This window comes from Suhomyces tanzawaensis (genome assembly GCF_001661415.1).
Source record: "Suhomyces tanzawaensis NRRL Y-17324 unplaced genomic scaffold CANTAscaffold_9, whole genome shotgun sequence".
Taxonomy (NCBI): Eukaryota; Fungi; Ascomycota; class Pichiomycetes; order Serinales; family Debaryomycetaceae; genus Suhomyces; species Suhomyces tanzawaensis.
The window spans coordinates 482082-500334 of NW_017963644.1; the positions used below are offsets into that span (position 1 = coordinate 482082).

The following is an 18253-nucleotide window of genomic DNA, read 5'->3' on the forward strand; positions in this document are numbered from 1 at the left end:
AACAAGCTAGAATTTATTGAAAATGATTATTAATATTGATCCTCTTTGAATGATGTATCTAAATAACTGCTACTCATGGTTTAGAGTGAACTTAAATTGGATGCCGCAAAATCAATATTTTACGCTATTTTTCAATAAGATATGAAAATTATAAGCAAATTAAACAAATAACTTATATTAATAATTCAAACAAATGAAACATCTAATGTAGTATCAATCACGCTGACTACATCTGTACTATCCTCTACTAGGTTGAGATTTTGAATAAAGACTTTCTTGCCTTATTCGAGCCTGTGAGCTGCTGTTTTGTGCTTTCTTGGGACAGATGTGACACTCTCAAATAATAATAACACTGCTAAAAGTGCAACCACAACACCCATTAATATGGTGGTGTTCAATTTGGCAAAACTCAAAAAGACAATGGCGAGACCAATGGGGGCTCTCCAGACCACTCTCCAGAACTTGGGAAGGATGTGCAAATCATGAGGATCCTGGGAAACTTCAATCAAACCAATGACACACATGGAGAGTAATGCAACACAGATACCACCAGTGAAAAAGAATGAGAGGGCATACAAATTAGGTTCTTCTTCTCCAATCTCGGAGTGGTGCTTCACGTAGGTGAAGTCGCTTTCAATCAAGTCTCCTCCAGCATCTGCACCCAACACTAAACCGGCCACCAAGGGCAAGTGAATGAAAATCCATACAATAGCAGTGGCACCACTGTGTCTCAAGGCATGGGTAGCTTTCTTGCTGGTTGATCCATTATTGTAGATCCAGAACAAAATGTAGGCGATACAGATAAGGAAAACGCCCCTAGCAAATTTGGGCGAGAAACCAGCTCCCAAAGGACCACTAGCCACAACCTTGTAGAGAAATTCACCGATGGCAATGGTGACAAACGTTGCGAATCTCTCGACCTCATGCTCGATGTTCAATGCCGTGGCCATTCTCAACCCCATGAGTTTCTTGGTGTAAGGGTGGTAGGCCACGATGTAGAAGAGGTTTTCGAGGAAGATCACGGCAATGGCCATTCCGATCTTGCCTCTGGTGTTCAAGAAGATAACGGGAATCCACAAGCACGAGGTGATGGTGATGAGTACACTGTACAAGCGCATTTGCGGACGATGTTCGGGGATGAAGAACGAGTATATGACCAAACTGATGGCCAAAGACAACCGGCACAAAATGTAGGGTACAATGGTCAACGCAGCACCGTGGGTGCTTTCCAACAACTCGCCATGGCTGTTGATGTACAACGTCAACAAACACAAGATCCACAAGATGTACACCTTCTGCGAGAGGTCCTCGTTATAGTAGTAGTTGGTGAAGTCCTTGATATCGGACCATACCATCCAGGCGGGAATGAAGAGCAAGATGTACTCCAAGAGAGCAGCTCCACTGGGGTCCTCACAGGCATTTCCTGCCAAGTTGGAGATGAGCCCCACATACATCAAGTCCAAAAACAACTCGGTTTTGCTGGAGGTTCTTTCGCCCTTGGTACGGAAGAGAACTCCGTCCTTGAAGTAGTTCAAGGCGTGGGGACGAATGAACCACACAGAGTCGCGAGGCGGCTTGATGTACTGGAAGTTGATGTCACCGTACTTTCTGATGAACTCGTCTTCGTCCTCCGAGTCTGTGAGTTGTTCGAACCGGTCAAGGAGAGCTTCGGGGTCTCTGTCGCTAGCGCTGGCGCTGATACTGGCGTTGGCGCTGGCAGCAGCGCCAGATGCTGCTTCATCTAGCAGTGGGTCGGCAGGGTGGTGGTGCTGGCTGGGGTCTAGCGGCTTGGACATGGTGGTGAAAAGAGTGGTGGTAATGGATTGCAGCTGCCAGATGAATGTGAAACTTTATAGCATTGTGCGGCGCGCGGAAACGGCTTTACCAATGGTTTAGTAATGGCAGGCGGGAACTAGCAGGAGCCAGCAGGGAGGGGCAGTGATTGGGTCTAGCCAGTGCAAGGGGATTGGTGGGGATGGGAATGTCCGGAAGTAATCGCAGATTTTTAATTCATCTAGTGGTGGGGGATGGGTCGAATTTGACGTATTCTTGACACAGAAGAAGTGAGCCCCGATGGGGCTCAATCGCTTGGCTCGCTGCGTCTAGGGTCTGCGCGAGGCGGTGCATGCCCAATTATATACAGTGCAGGCAAAACGGTGAATTATCATTGCGGCCTTAGTGTGCTATGAAGACACATCTCGGCTGTATGCTATATGGAGGAACTACGTAAGGCCATGAAAATGGTCGTCCCTAGTCTGGAATTTTGCAGATAGTGGAGTGGATCGTTGTGCGTATGTGACTGGAGTATTTTTCATTATGGTGCTCTCCATTACTCCTAATGTCACGAACACTTGTTGCTTCTGTAAATCTATCGTTTGTGCCAACATTTCGTATTACGAGATTAGTCGATGGCCGATGGATGCTATAACCCCGACAGCCCTTTAAATAATTAATTTCATCGCCCTACTAGTTAGCTAAAATCTGATTAAGAATTATTTTCTTAAACGTTTTCCCGGCAATTCCTAAATCGTGTGGCTACGAACAGTCAATTGAAGTCCATTCCAAAATTCATTTCGCAAATCATCATTATTAGGTTGACAGATTAAATCCGGTACTTGAACGTGGATCGCATGTACTTTGTAATTGACTTTGGGCAAGCATGAGAAACTGCACAGGATGGAAGGAGTTGTCAAGTCTGCAAAAACTATATTTCTAGAGAGATAATACATTTAGAGTCCCAGTCTCCATTTGATGTGGCATTGGATTATTTTTAGTGTTTTTGGCAATTATTGTCCTGGTGATGATAAAACTTTGCGGCAAAGCATTGGATCCATTTCCTACCGAGAACATATAGGACATATTAATGTAGAACAGGTTCATCCGGTATTCCAGTATCACATGGTAGATTAAGCTGAAAGATGAGTACGATAGACTATGGAAGTAGGTAAACCCTGGTAAGCAATGTGAAACCAAATCACAGTTGCAAATTGGTCAATTTCAGAGCAGCATTCACCCTCGCAATAGTATTGGGATCGGTGGCTCTCGGCCACCTAGTTGCCCCCCATCGATCCTCTCCGCATTCAACTTGCAATTAGAGCACGTAACCCCATCGATACTATCTACGATAATCTCGTCGATGCGGAAAATGAGTTTATCAGCTACCACCCAAGAACTTGACTGCTTATAATGCCATAACCTGTGACCAGTGTGGAAATAATCTCAGTTACACAAGACAGTTGGTCAACACTTACCCTGAAAGTGAGAACCTTGTCAGTCTTTTATTTGTTCAAATACGTTTTCCAAAACAAGGGTAGCAAGACCAATTGTTACAAGAGCGACTTTTCCGTCTCCACCCAAAGTAAAGATGTGGTAACTGGGATTATTGGGGAGTAGTCGCCTTGAGTGGAGTTAGATAGCCTACCTTGCATTGTTGACCTTTTAGCATAAAGCAAGCATGCTAGGTGATGACCCTTTACCAAGTCCAAATACTAACAGAATCAACATCAACTAATAATCATCTCCATTTAATAAGAATAGTTTCAATATAGGCACTTCTCAAATATAAGGTCCTTAACATATTGATTTAATTAACTGAAAAAATCCCAAACCTCAATTTAGAAACACGATTGCAATTAAAATTCGCCGCGTACCTCAGCGAAGATTCACTGACGTTCAGGGGGGGGGACTCGCGGGGCTCAAAGTAGCGCAGGAACGCTTCACAAGATTAAGAAACCGTTCGCCAGGAGAATTTGTGCCGTGCGTGAAATGAAAAATTTGGTGCCAGGACATGGAATCTCCCAAGCTTAGGAATATTTAGTATTAGTATATAACGATAAGGGATAGTAAATGATCGACTAGTTGGCGAAACATTCCAATCTTCTCCTTAGTTACTCTTCAGGAGTAAGAGAGGAGCCAACTCAAAAAAAAATCACACGAACTTCATCGGAACGTTCGAAAACAATAGAATTGCACCTCCTCCATCTCTTAAGTCTCTCCAATAATTCAGTGCCCTCCTTCTCTCCTATTCTCCTCTCTCACTCCCTTGTCATCGTCTTTTGCTCACTTTGCTCCGACCCAATTCCAGGTTGCTGCACGTGACGCGAATTTCAGCCTGGTATCTCACATTGCGGTGAGCTCCAAAACCACCACACCTTCTAAACACCGACAAGAATGGCGACTGCGGTGAAGACCACTAAGGGGACGAACGTATGTACCATCGCGGCACCCGCTACTAACGAATTGGCCACCTGAGCTCCCAATTGGCGCATGTTCTGCTGGTTATCTTCTCGAATTACACCAACGCCAGGATTCAGCGCCAATTACCCGAAAACAATACTAACGTCCAGCCCAACGAGGTACTCCAACCTCCAGAACAAGTCCAGGTCGAACCCCACCAGGAAATCGACAAGCGATTAGAAACAGAAGAGCAAAAGATCGATGTCAATGGCGTGTCAGTATCGCCCTCTCTGTCCACCATCGACTTGACGCCTTCAGAGGACCTCGATGTCAGCGAGTTCACCGTCAAACCACCCGCCAGAGAGGCTGGCGAGCCCACGTACCGTGGCTGGAAAGAGGTGGGAAGATGGACCCCCGAGGACGCGTTGACTTTTGACGACGAGCTCGTGGACTTGTTGACCAAGAGTACCATCTTCGACAAGTACTTGCCCTCAGTCGCCTACGGTGACTGGTACCACAACGCAGGCTACTTGATTGTGGGTGGATTGTTGTCGTGGTTGATCGGATGGTTCCGTTTCAGCATGGCACCCTTGTTTTTTGTCATCGTTAGTTTCTCCTTGCTCTACCGGTCGTCTGTCAGAAAGTACAGATCAGTTTTGAGAGAACAGGCCCAGCGTGAGTTCTCCATCAAGTCTATCGAAAACGACTATGAAACCATGGACTGGTTGAACACCTTCTTGGAAAAGTTCTGGGTATTCTTGGAACCCTCCATCGCCCAGATTGTGTGTGACCAAGTCAACCCCATTCTCGCTGCATCACCTGCTCCTGCGTTCGTCAAGTCCTTGTGGATCGACAGTTTCACTGCCGGAACCAAGCCACCTAGAATCGACACTGTCAAGACCCTCCACGGCACCAACGACGACATTGTGGTCATGGATTGGGGATTCTCCTTCACTCCTAGTGCTCTTACCGACACTACTACCAAGCAAATGAAGAACAAGGTCAACCAGAAAGTTGTGGTCAAGGCCAGCTTGTTTGGGCTTACAATCCCAGTGGCCGTTTCTGATGTGTCTGTCAGAGGTTTGGCTAGAGTCAGATTGAGAATGATGAGCTCCTTCCCCCATGTCGAAACCGTCAATGTCTCCTTGTTGGAGCCTCCTCATATTGATTTCACTTCCAGAGTGTTGGGTGAATCCATCTTCAACTGGGAAGTTTTGGGATTCCCTGGTTTGTACCCTTTCATCAACGAAATGATCAAGAAATATGTTGGTGCTATTCTTTTCACTCCATTATCTTTCCAATTGAATGTTCAGCAATTGTTGGCTGGTAACGCCTTGGACTCCTCCATTGGTGTCTTGGCCGTTACAGTTAACAACGCTAGAAGATTGAAGGGTTTCAATGGAGTTGGTAACACCTTGGACCCATACATCACCATTGGTTTTACTAACAAGGTATTGGCCAAGAGTACTATCAAGAAGGATACTGACGAGGCCACCTGGAATGAGACCTATTATATTCCTGTTGTATCCTTATCTGAACCTTTGAACCTCGCTGTCATTGATTACAATGAATACAGAAAGGATAGACAAGTTGGTTCCATTCAATTCGATTTGGAATGCTTATTGGAAAACGACAAGCAGCCAAACTTATCTGCTCCATTCATTAGAAACAACAAACCGGTTGGTGAGTTGAACTTCGGCTTACAGTTCATGCCTACAATTGAACCAGAAAACCAGGCTGACGGTGCCGTTATTCCACCACCAGATTTGAATACTGGTATCGTAAGAATTGAGGTTATCGAAGCTAGACACTTGAAGTCTTCTGATGACAAGGGTGCCTCCACTTACGCTGAAGCTTACATTGGAAATGAAAAGGTTATCTCTACCGGGGTTCAGAAGAACACTAATAACCCAGGCTGGGGTGCTTCGCACGAACACATTATTTACAACCGTGCCAAGTCAAAGGTCAAGGTTGCCGTTAAGGACAAGTCCAACAAGATCATTGGAAGAATCAATCTTAGACTTAATGAGCTTATTGATGCTACTCAAGTCGAGCAAACTTGGTTCCCATTGTCTAAGGGTGGTGAAGTCAGAATCACTGGTTCTTGGAAGCCAGTTGGTTTGGTTGATGCCAGCGGTGCTGGTGGATACAGTCCTCCAATTGGTACTGTCAGACTTAGTATTGACAAGGCTGATGATTTGAGAAACTTGGAACATATCGGTAAGGTTGATCCTTATGCTAGGGTCTTAGTCAATGGTTTCCAGAGATCCAGAACTGCTGCTGTGGAATCTACTTTAAACCCAACATGGAACGAAATCCATTACTTCACTGTTTCCTCTCCTAACCAAAAGTTGACTATAGATGTTATGGATGTCGAGGCCCACTCTCCAGATCGTACCCTTGGTTCATTTGACGTTAAGTTGACTGAAATCATCAGCAAGAATGAAAAGGGTGAGTACGTTGAGTACATCGACACTGAGAAGAGAGAGTCTAAGTTGATTCACAAGAAGGGTCCAAAGGGTACTGTTACGTACTCCTTGTCTTTCTATCCTACTTTACCAGTCAAGACCTTGCAAGATATTAAGGAGGAAGAAGAAGAAAAGGAAGAAAGGGAAAAGGCAAGAAAGGCAAAGGAGAAAGAAAAGGCCAATTCTGCACCTGCTGGTTTCAAGGAAGATACTAAGCAAGAGGAGAACGTCAAGGGCGACGACAAGACCAAGAAGGACCAACCTGAAGACGACGAAGATGAGGAACAAGACAAATCGAAGTTGGAATTGTCACTGGATGAATTGATGGAGTACAAGAGTGGTGTTTTAATTTTCGAAATGATTCACGGCTCTGTTTCCAGAGAAAACTCTTACTTGCAAGTATTCTTCGATAATCATGGTCATTGTGACTACGCTTCTGAAAAGTTGACCCGGAGAGACCAAAAGCTTGGTAAGACTGGTGATGTTATCATTAAGGAATTGGAATGGTCTAAGGCTCACTTCAGATTGGTCAAAGACAAGGAAGCCAATAGACTTGAAAAGGCAATTGCTGAAACTACCATTCCAACTTTGCAATTACTTAAGAATGGTTACCATGAACCAACCACTATCGACTTGAGTGGTGGTGGTTCTTTCAAGTTGCAATGCTCTTGGGTTCCAATTATTTATGAATCTGAAATCCCACCTCAAGATTCTATTAATAATTCTGGTAACGCCAAGATTGAGGTTGTCAGGGCCGAGAACTTGATTGCGGGTGATAGAAATGGTAAGTCTGATCCATATGTTGAATTGTATTTGAACACTGATAAAGACTACTTCTTCAAGTCGAAGAAGGTTAAGAAGACTCTTGACCCAGTCTGGAATGAAAGCACCACAGTTGAAGTGATCAACAAGTACGACTCTTTTATTAAAGTGGTTGTGTACGATTGGGATATGGGACCAGAGCAAGATGACTTACTTGGTTATGGTAGCATAAAATTATCTGATGTGCCTACCGACGGTTCTGAAGTTGAGTTGTCTACTCTCATTGAAGGAGAGAACGGTGAAGATGGAGGAGCTGCATTCTTCAAAGTTTCGTTCAAGCCTGAATTTATCTTGAACGTCAGACCAGGTAGTGGCACCCATATTGGTGATGCTTTTGGCCATGTTGGTCATGTAGGTGTTGGTGCTGGTAAGGGAGTCGTCAAGGGAGTCGGTACCGTAGGAAAGGGTCTTGGAGGAGGTGTTAAGGCACTCAGAAAGGGATTACATTTGGGAGGTAAGGATAAGGACAAATAGGTCTATTTGTCCATACCCTCTGATATCTTAAAGATGCTAATACCAGTCTACTTGATTTGAGACGTTCGTTTTTGTTTTACTAGTATACGTTTGTACAATTAACTTGTTCGTGTAGCAAAGGTTGTATAGAATTAATTTCAAGACAACTTTGTGATTCAAGATTTTCTGAAAAACTGATAAAAATCATAAAAATAGAGAACATCGGCACAACTAAGACTACACGAGTGCCGAACATGAACAAACCAATATCAGATCCAGATAGCGAAGTCGGCATTTTTTTAGGTATTCATTAGCAAGGTGACTTTCACTTCTTTATTCTTTGAGTTGAGTTCTCTATACCGGTATAGCAAAGGTTTACTTCTCTATCGTTTTGTTGCGCTCTGGATCAATTTACTATATGAACCAGGTCCACGGCACACAACTGCTGGCAAGCTGTAATCCGACTACTGTGGATGTGCTTTATAGGTTAATCAAAAACCTGTGATATAGTACAGAAGTAGAGGATTGGTTATTTCGCAGCCATTAAGGGAGTGCTCGCAGAATGAATAAGGCGATGCAGAGAGAAACACTTTGCGGCACAATCGGCATATTCAAGACTCCCCAACACTTTGTATCAAGTTCTGAATTGTAGAGTTAACCACTTTCTTAAGGAGAGGCTTCACTAAAGCAGGACCAGAGACCGTAACGATATGCTAGCTCTGGTCGATCCTAGCACATGTACGCAGTTGCACCAGTCAATGTGCGATGAGATGAGGTAACACCATGTAGCAAATTGGCCATCCAAAAAACTGAAACTGGCTAACCCACCGATCTACGTTCTTGAAGCCAACCTAACCTAACAGGCCTGCAAGCACCATCTCTACACCCTCTACAGGCCAGCCATACCTCCCCCAGTCGTCTATCATCTGGCCGGGGCACCACCGGCATTTAGACAGATTGGTGCGTGCACGCCCGCACGTGAGCAAACACTGAAATTTTTCCCTCGATGAGCACAGATTTCGTCCCATCCCATACTCCATCTCCATCATCAATCATGGATATTTCGAAGCCAGTAGGCTCGGAAATCACATCTGTGGATTTTGAAGTCTTATCTGACAATGAGATTAGAAAGTTGTCGGCCAAGCAGATTTCGAATCCCGTTGTTTTTGACAATTTGGGACATCCTATTGCTGGTGGTTTGTATGACTTGTCGCTCGGTGCTTTCCTCCGAAACGTGTGTACCACCTGTGGGTTGGATGAGAAGTTCTGTCCCGGCCACATGGGACACATCGAGTTGCCTGTGCCTGTCTACAACCCGCTTTTCTTCAACCAGCTCTACATCTTCTTGAGATCGTCTTGTCTTTACTGCCACCACTTCAAGCTCAACGGGTTGGAATCCCACCTCTACCAGTGCAAGTTGCAATTGATTCAGTACGGATTGTTGTTGGAATGTGTTGAGCTCGAGAACATGATTCCCAAGGGCTCTGGCGACAGCGAGGACGACGACGAAGACACCTCTTCGTCTATGGACTCCAAGGCCAAGCAGGCGTTGCGTGAACGCAGAGAAGAGTTTGTGCAAACAGCCATTTCCAAGGCCATCAGCGAGGGCAGAACCTCCGAACACGGGGTGGTGACATCTACCATTGGTGAAGAAAGAAAGGAAACCATCCACAAATACTACAAGAGATTGTTGAGCAGACCCAAGTGTGACAATTGTGGAATGTACTCGCCAGGATTCAGAAAAGATGGGTTCGTCAAGCTTTTCGAGAACGCCTTGACCGACAAGCAGTTGAGCAACAACAGAGTCAAGGGCGTGCAGAGACCCGATATGATGAAGGGAGGCCAGACCAAGAGCACCAGCGGTGAGACTGCCATGCCCAACATCAAGCATAAGGGTGGCTCCAAGTACGTTTTGTCGACGGAAATTCGCAACATCTTGCGGGCAGTTTTTGTCAACGAACAGGCCATCATCCAGAAGTTGTTCCACTCGCGGCCATACCAGACCAAGGTGGTGTCGGGGGACATCTTCTTCAAACAAGCATTGTTGGTTCCACCCACCCGGTTCCGTTTGCCGTCCAAGTTGGGAGACGAGATCCACGAGAACGCCCAGAACGAGTTGTTGTCGAACGTCCTCAAGACGGCACTCCAGATCCGTGACTTGAACGACCAGATCTCCACCATTGCCAAGGGCAAATTGTCGGTGGACGAGCGCAAGATCATCTTCAACCGGTTGATGAACGCGTTCGTGACCATCCAGAACGACGTCAACGCATTCATCGACAGCACCAAGAACCAGAACGCTCCAGCGGGTAAATTGCCCAATCCTGGTATCAAGCAGGCGTTGGAGAAGAAGGAGGGGTTGTTCAGAAAGCACATGATGGGTAAGAGAGTCAACTACGCCGCCAGATCGGTGATCTCGCCAGACCCCAACTTAGAGACCAACGAGATCGGTGTGCCTCCCGTGTTTGCCACCAAGTTGACGTATCCTGAGCCTGTGACCGCCTACAACGTGGGCGAGTTGAGAAAGGCCGTGATCAACGGTGCCCAAAAGTGGCCTGGTGCGGTACAGGTACAGAACGAAGACGGGTCGTTGGTGTCGCTCGAAGGCATGACGTTGGAACAGAGAAAGACGGTGGCCAACCAGTTGATGACGCCGTCCAGCGACGTGGCAGGCTCGGGTCTCGCCAAGAAGGTGTACCGCCACATCAAGAACAACGACGTGGTGCTCATGAACCGTCAGCCCACCTTGCACAAGGCGTCCATGATGGGACACAAGGTGCGGGTGTTGCCTGGCGAGAAGACGTTGCGGTTGCACTACGCCAACACCGGTGCATACAACGCCGACTTCGACGGTGACGAGATGAACATGCACTTTCCCCAGAACGAGAATGCCCGTGCTGAGGCCTTGAACTTGGCCAACACCGACTCGCAGTACTTGACACCCACGTCGGGTGCACCCTTGCGTGGGTTGATCCAGGACCACATCTCCGCAGGTGTGTGGTTGACCAGCAAGGACACGTTTTTCGACAGGGAAACCTACCAGCAGTTGATCTACGGGTGCTTGCGTCCTGAGGACGGCCACACCACCAAGAACCGGATCGTGACTGTCGCCCCAGCCGTGTTCAAGCCCCAGCCATTGTGGACAGGTAAACAGGTGATCACCACCATCCTCGCCAACATCAAGCCAGAGGGCGTCCCTGGTATCAACTTGGCCTCGAAGAACAAGATCCGTAACGAGTACTGGGGCGAGGGCTCGCTCGAAAACGAGGTGGTGTTCCACGACGGCCAGTTGTTGTGCGGTATCTTGGACAAGTCGCAATACGGTGCCTCGCAATACGGTCTCGTGCACTCGTTGCACGAGGTATACGGCCCTACCAGCGCTGCCCAGGCGTTGTCGATCTTGGGACGGTTGTTCACCAACTACACCACCATGAAGGCATTCACCTGTGGTATGGACGACTTGCGTTTGACACCCGAAGGTAACCAGTGGAGAAGCGACATCTTGAAGGAGTCTGTCGATATCGGCAGAGCTGCTGCTGCTGAAGTCACCAACTTGCCTACAGATACCTCCAACTCGTCTCGCGAGTTGTTGAAGCGGTTGGAAGAGATCTTGCGTGACGACAACAAGTTGGGCATTCTCGATGCCGTGACCCAGTCCAAGGTCAACACCATCACCTCCAAGGTGGTCAGCAAGTGTGTGCCAGACGGCACCATGAAGAAGTTCCCTTACAACTCGATGCAGCTGATGGCTTTGTCAGGAGCCAAGGGTTCCAACGTCAATGTTTCCCAAATCATGTGTTTGTTGGGCCAACAGGCCTTGGAAGGTAGAAGAGTGCCAGTCATGGTTTCAGGAAAGACGTTACCATCGTTCAAGCCGTTCGAAACCGACGCTCGTGCCGGTGGTTACATCAAGGGCCGTTTCTACTCGGGTATCAGACCCCAAGAGTACTACTTCCACTGTATGGCAGGTAGAGAAGGGTTGATTGACACTGCTGTCAAGACCTCCAGATCCGGATACTTGCAACGTTGTTTGACCAAGCAGTTGGAAGGTGTCCATGTCAGCTACGACAACTCAGTCAGAGACGGTGATGGTTCGTTGGTCCAATTCCTCTACGGAGGTGACGCCATCGACACCACCAAGCAATCGCACATGAACCAGTTCAAGTTCTGCTTGGACAACTACGACGCATTGTTGGCCAAGTACAACCCTGGTGACTTGACCCAACACTTGGACACCGACACCGCCCTGTCCTACGCCAAAAAGGTCCGCAAAAACATGAAGAAACAGGCCCTGGTGCCCCACTACGACCAGCAAGCCAAGTACGACCCAGTGTTGTCGGTGTACAACCCCTCCAAGTATTTGGGATCGGTTTCCGAGAAGTTTGCTGACAAGCTCGACGAGTTCGTGGCTGCCAGCCCTGAGCTTTTTGCCAAATCCAAGGACGAGGCTCGTGCTAGCGGAAAGTTGACTGAAAAGAAGTTCAGAGCATTGATGCAATTGAAGTACATGCGCTCGTTGGTCAACCCAGGAGAGTCGGTGGGTATCATCGCTTCCCAGTCCATCGGAGAACCATCCACCCAAATGACGTTGAACACCTTCCATTTCGCTGGTCACGGTGCTGCTAACGTCACCTTGGGTATCCCCAGAATGAGAGAAATTATCATGACGGCATCTGCCCAAATCAAGACTCCTCAAATGACATTGCCCTTGTTGGACGATGTCAACGACGAGCTTGCCGATTCGTTCTGCAAGTCGGTGGCCCGTGTGGTGTTGTCAGAGTTCCTCGACAAGGTTACCGTCACCGAAACCACTTCCACCTCGGACGACGGTTCCAACGGCAGAGGCTACAAGATCAACTTGCGCTTCTACACCAAGGACGAGTACGAGAAGGAGTACGACGTCTCCAAGGAGTACTTGGAGAGCGTGATCACCTCCAGATTCTTGCATGACTTGGAGACCCAAATCTCCAAGGAGGTCAAGAAACAGAAGCGTCCAGACTCCATGCCTGCTGTGGGCAAATCTGCCGGTAAAACTGACTTGGAGCACATCTCAGGCAAGGTCCAAGCGGAGGACGGCGACATCGAGGACGAGCTGACTCTGAAGAAGCAGGCTGTGTCGTACGACGGCCCTGACGACGAAGAAATTGAGACCATGAGAAAGGCCGAGGAGACCAGCGACGATGACATCAACGACGACGACGACTCGGACTCCTCCTCCGACAGCGACAGCGACGACGACGAAGAAACCACTCCTGAGCCAGTTTCCTCGCCATTGTCCAGATTGGCTAAGGACCGTCAAGCCGAAGTCATCTCCTCCCACAACTTGGTCACCAAATTCAACTTCGACGACGACAACGGTGAGTGGTGCGAGTTCAACTTGGAGTTGAACGGAAACGAGACCCAGAAGTTGTTGATGGTCAACATCATCGAAGAGTTGTGCCGCAAGGTCGTTGTGCGTGAAATTCCTCACATCGGACGTTGTGTCCACCCTCAACCAGGTGCTGATGGCAAGAGAATCTTGACCACCGAAGGTGTCAACTTCAGGGCCATGTGGGACCAGGAAGACTTCATTGACGTCAACAACATCACCTCTAACGACGTGGCTTCCGTGTTGAAGACCTACGGTGTGGAGGCTGCCAGAAACACCATTGTCAACGAAATCTACCGTGTCTTCGACACCTACGGTATCAGTGTCAGTAGCCGTCACTTGGAGTTGTTGGCGGATATGATGACTCGTGAAGGTACCTACTTGGCGTTCAACAGACAGGGCATTGACTCATCGACTTCTGCATTCATGAAGATGTCCTACGAAACCACCTGTCAGTTCTTGACCAAGGCGGTGTTGGACGGTGACAGAGAGGAGTTGGAGTCGCCCTCGGCCAGAATAGTGTTGGGTAAGTTGTCCAACGTTGGTACCGGGTCTTTTGACGTTTTCGCCAAGATGCCCGAGGTTTAGTGTATATATAGAGCATAATGTTATAGTATTAGAAGGGATGTAGGTGGAGTCGGACAGAGCAAGGGAGGATAATCCTTTATGGATTTCGCATCTGTGAAAGGTGAGGCAAGATAGAGTAATTCATTACACTTGTGAAAGGCAAATAGACCTATCATATTTTAGGGATTATTGTACCTGTAAAGGTATAATATAGTAGGATAATTAATTCATTATGGACTCTTGCTATATTTGTTGAAATTAACTGAAGTCATTTTGATCAACTATGAGTTATTATAAATTATCTGTCAATTTTGGATACTGATAGCACTATAGTGCTCATTGATCACACTACTGTGTTTTCTGATACACCACTCAGTTGCTCATTCCGTTCAGACTTCTTGTATTCTTTCTGACCTACTCTATGTCCTCCTTCAAGTTATTCTGTGCTGCAGCTGGAAATCTGATGATTTTAGCCACTCGCTACAACCTCCTCGAAGCTATGCATTGTCTATATGTTAAAGGCAGCTATCAAGAATGCAAGCGCAAACGAAAACTTGAAACTGGGCTTCTCAAACACCAATTGCTTCAAATTGATTCTCTCTTTGCCCAATTGCACAATTGAGTTCCATGGAACATGGATGATGTTTCTGGACTCGAGGAATTGCACCAAGAAGTATGAGGAGAGCGCCAAAAGGGCAAATACTGAGGAGAGCTTGCCAGCAATGACTCCCAAGAAGAGTCCGGTGATGGACCCGATGGTCAATTCCTCGTAGTTGAGCTGGCCGCCAAATCTGGACTTGACAGGCACTTTTTGGGAAACAGACACATTGGAGTGCAAATCGTGGGATGGAAGCTGGGCCACGTCGTTGGAGATGGAAGGCACCGAGCGGAACACAAGTGCGGTAGAGAGAGTCGTTCCGAGCAAGAGCAGAAGTGATTTGGTGGAAGCCACTGGTCTGGCAGCCGTGGAATGGGTGGAGAAGGCTCTGGCCACCGATGGTTTGGCCAAGGACGCCCTCACGGGTCTGGCAAAGGATTGCACGATGGATGAGGGAGAGAACCTTCTGGCAGCAAGTTTGACGGGATTGGAAACGAACATGTTGATGGCGAATTGGAGGAGTAGCGGCAGCAAGTTTATATAAGAGGGGCACGTGAAGGTTGCAGCCGGCCAGGTGGACCCAACATGTTTTGCAAAGTGTAAATAGTGGGAGGTAACCGGCAAAAAAACCTGGTGGGTCAAAGTGCAAACTGGAGGGGATGGGGGTGGGCGATCGCACCAGTCGATCCAACCCGTAAATCGTTTCAGGTGGGACCATCCGGCCACGAACAGAACCGAAGCCGAACCGACAGGTGGTGGGCGCACGCCCGACGGTCGGTGAAGTAAGGATGTTTTGCGGGGACGGACATTGGTGGGCGCACAACCCGCCCTGGTGACCTCATCCACACACGAGGTGAGCGAAAGCGACAGGGACCACCTGGGGCAGGGCACGACTCGCTTGTGCGGCCCGCGGCGCGTGCGCGTCTGCCTATGACAACCTCCGCAAAAGAAACGTCTCCGATGCAGATGATGCCCGCGGCACACGACCGAGCCTGTTCCGTTCTAGCCTTTGTGACTTTGTGGCGCTGCACCTGTGCAAGCCATCTGAACCACTGGAGGAGGTATGTCCGCCAGGCTTTATATATAGACCCATTTGCACGCGGGGTGTAACAGCCACCAGTTTGAGTTCTTTGGTTTCTTGCTCGTTTTCTTCGGGTATCTCACAGCTCTTCCACATACTCGCTCTGCACCTTTTGCAGACTATTAGCATACCATCACCAGCCGTACGCCAGCCCAACCAGCGACCCGTAACAGCGCCATTGCACCCTGTTAACGCGATACCACTGTCTTCTCACCACCCATACTGAACACCCCTGCGACCGTCAGCTTACCCTGTTCCCAGCAACTAGCACTTGCCCTCCATGATGTTCCACTCGAGCCTACCCGCCGTGACCCACGAATACCCCCAGTTCAAGACCCACACCCCCCAGACGGCGTCTCGTCCCCAGGAGATCGCTCCCGCCGTGTGGCTCGGCTCTTACGCCGCGTTGGACTCCAGCTTCCTTGCCGACAACAACATCAAGATCATCATCAACTGCTCGCACACCACCTCGTTCCTCGCCCACTTGGCACAGGCGCTGGTGTCGTCAGACGTGATCATCCTCAGTCTCGACCCAGCATTCCTGGCTGAGCTGGTGGCTGGTGCCGACCAGCCACTCGTGGCAGAGTTTCTCGCCACCCACAACCGAGTGTTGCAAAACTATATCAACCACTTTTACATTTATAACCCGCACGCGCGCAACCTCATCCATGATATCCCCTCAGCCAAGCTCGACTTTGCGTCGCCCATCTTGACTGGCAACCTCAAGCTCCAGTTCTTCAACGTGCTCCGGTTGGTGCTGTTGTGCAAGTCGATCAACTCGTCCATCCAGGTGTTGTTTGTGAGCGAGACGCGGTCGTCGCTCGCCACGGGGCTTGCCACTGCCTACCTCATGGACACCTACAACTACAACCTTGCTGCTGGGTTGGAGGGGGTCAAGACGCGTGCGCCTGCGTACGCCACCGACTTGAACCACAACTACTACGACGACTTGCTCATTATCGAGAACCTCAAGAAGTTTGGCACCGAGAACGCCTCACTCAGACAAAAGAACCCAGGGGTGTTGATGGCCAACTGCAGGCTCAAGAGGCGTGGCAGGGACGACGAGGACGAGGATCTCGAGATGGACACGCGTGTGGTGGTTGGCGACCGCAAGAGGCGGTTCAGAAACTGGTCCTAGTTCGCTGCTGGCAGACGAAGTGTATTATTAGAGGCACGATTGGCAGTGCCTGTACTATAAAAGGAAAATTGTTTGTAAAAATAGCTAATAAAAGGATGAATAAGTGGGTGTAGGGGCAGTCCAAGACTAATTATGGACATGGGTGTCTTAGTTGTGAACATTCGAAGACTGATTGAAGGGGTATTGGCGAGCCAACGGGACACCAGCAGACTGACCAAAGTATGTGAAGTAGTGAGCACGGACCGACGGGTTTGTGCGACAGTTAATGTCTAGGTACAAAATACCTCTGGTTGGATTTGGTTAGTCTGCTATCACCCGGGGACTCGGTGTTCGGCATGTAAGATAGGTGATGATTTCTGTGGTTCGAAAGAGATCTCGACTTATCAGCTTTTGGAAGATAATACGTAGGAAGATTTCGGAGCTGGCGAATTGGGAAGAAGAGACGAAAAAGGAGACAATACTAGAGCTAGAGGAATCAAGACCAACGGATATTCAATATCTAACCTTTTTTGGAGGTGTCGATATGTAATATAAAATAGTATATTCATATAAATATTAGTATGCTACTAGACATTTTCTTTCTGCATTGTCTTTATTATATCTGGCACTCCTACAACTCGATGTATTTACTGAGCCTTTTCTATTTATCATTTACTTTATCCGACCTTAACATAGTTCAGAATTACCCTCTTTGAAGCTTCGAATAGTGCGAGCCCTCATGGATAGTTATGGCTACTCCTGAGCCAATATCAGACTTTAATCCTTGGCCATGTTCCCTCTAGTGGCACCTGGTGGTCTATATACAAGTTTCTGTCTACTCTGGCACAGAAAGCCCCACTCTGTTGGCAGTCTTCCTGACGTTCTCCTCCTGGCTCATCTTCAATCCAGGGTTGTATCTCTCGATCAACTCCGTGTAAGTTCTTTGACTCTTCAAGAAGGTGACAACGTTGGACATGTGGTTCAAGTCAGCCTTGGATGTTTGGTCACCTTCCACGAGCAGCTTGAGCAAGGCGGACTGTTCGAGCACTTTGGCATCCTCAAACTCGCCTGAGGCAAGCTGCTTCAACTTGGCATCCACCTCCTTGAAGTCCTTGCCCTGCTTGATCAAGGTCAATTTCTTGTACTGCAACATGGCCTGTTGCTTCTCCAAGTCCTTTGCGGCGTGGATCTTTCCACTGGCATTCTGGATGGTCAAGAGCTCCTTTGTGAGGTTCTTGTAAAGGGTCTTGAAGCTGGGAAACGTCTTGGTGGCGATGGTAGACATGGTTGGAGAGGTTGGTGGTGATGAGACGGTGGTGTTGAAGTAGTGGCACTGATCACGTGGGAGGAGTTGAAAATACCAGTAGGTGAGAAGAATTGAAGTAGTGAAAATGGAACTAGTGAGGAAAAATGGGACTGGTAAGGATGTAAGCACCCATAGGGGAAGTATGGAAGTAGTAGATTGTAGTATGAACCACCAAAGAGGGCGAGTATTGCTGGGAAAAGGGGAGCAGTAAAAATTAGCAATGCAGTAGAACTACTAAAGGGGTATCGGAACCAGTAAAAAGGAGTGGAGCTACTAGAAGTACAGCAGAACTACAGA

General features: G+C 48.1%; 6 protein-coding genes across 6 annotated transcripts; 3 read left to right on the forward strand and 3 right to left on the reverse strand.

The window, feature by feature from the left end:
- Positions 1-187: 187 nt before the first annotated feature.
- Positions 188-2040, reverse strand: CANTADRAFT_27641 (uncharacterized protein). The gene has a single exon (XM_020208173.1). It carries the CDS (start codon positions 1794-1796, stop codon positions 282-284), a length of 1515 nt encoding a protein of 504 aa, XP_020062025.1. The 5' UTR covers positions 1797-2040; the 3' UTR covers positions 188-281.
- Positions 2041-4162: 2122 nt separating this feature from the next.
- Positions 4163-8252, forward strand: CANTADRAFT_27642 (tricalbin). Its single transcript, XM_020208174.1, has 2 exons — positions 4163-4206; positions 4347-8252. The coding sequence occupies exons 1-2, from the start codon at positions 4171-4173 to the stop codon at positions 7938-7940; spliced, it is 3630 nt and encodes a 1209-aa protein (XP_020062026.1). The 5' UTR covers positions 4163-4170; the 3' UTR covers positions 7941-8252.
- A 240-nt stretch (positions 8253-8492) lies between these two features.
- On the forward strand, positions 8493-14013 carry RPA190 (DNA-directed RNA polymerase I core subunit). Its single transcript, XM_020208175.1, has one exon. The coding sequence runs from the start codon at positions 8974-8976 to the stop codon at positions 13873-13875; it is 4902 nt and encodes a 1633-aa protein (XP_020062027.1). The 5' UTR covers positions 8493-8973; the 3' UTR covers positions 13876-14013.
- A 349-nt stretch (positions 14014-14362) lies between these two features.
- On the reverse strand, positions 14363-14953 carry CANTADRAFT_92475 (uncharacterized protein; the record flags this gene model as incomplete). The annotated part of the gene is made up of 2 exons (XM_020211949.1): positions 14363-14810; positions 14916-14953. 2 exons carry the CDS (start codon positions 14951-14953, stop codon positions 14363-14365), a joined length of 486 nt encoding a protein of 161 aa, XP_020062028.1.
- Positions 14954-15813: 860 nt separating this feature from the next.
- Positions 15814-16671, forward strand: CANTADRAFT_8484 (uncharacterized protein; the record flags this gene model as incomplete). Its single annotated transcript, XM_020211299.1, has 1 exon — positions 15814-16671. One exon carries the CDS (start codon positions 15814-15816, stop codon positions 16669-16671), a length of 858 nt encoding a protein of 285 aa, XP_020062029.1.
- Positions 16672-17485: 814 nt separating this feature from the next.
- CANTADRAFT_92477 (uncharacterized protein) lies at positions 17486-17935 on the reverse strand (the record flags this gene model as incomplete). Its single annotated transcript, XM_020211950.1, has 1 exon — positions 17486-17935. The coding sequence occupies one exon, from the start codon at positions 17933-17935 to the stop codon at positions 17486-17488; it is 450 nt and encodes a 149-aa protein (XP_020062030.1).
- Positions 17936-18253: the final 318 nt, after the last annotated feature.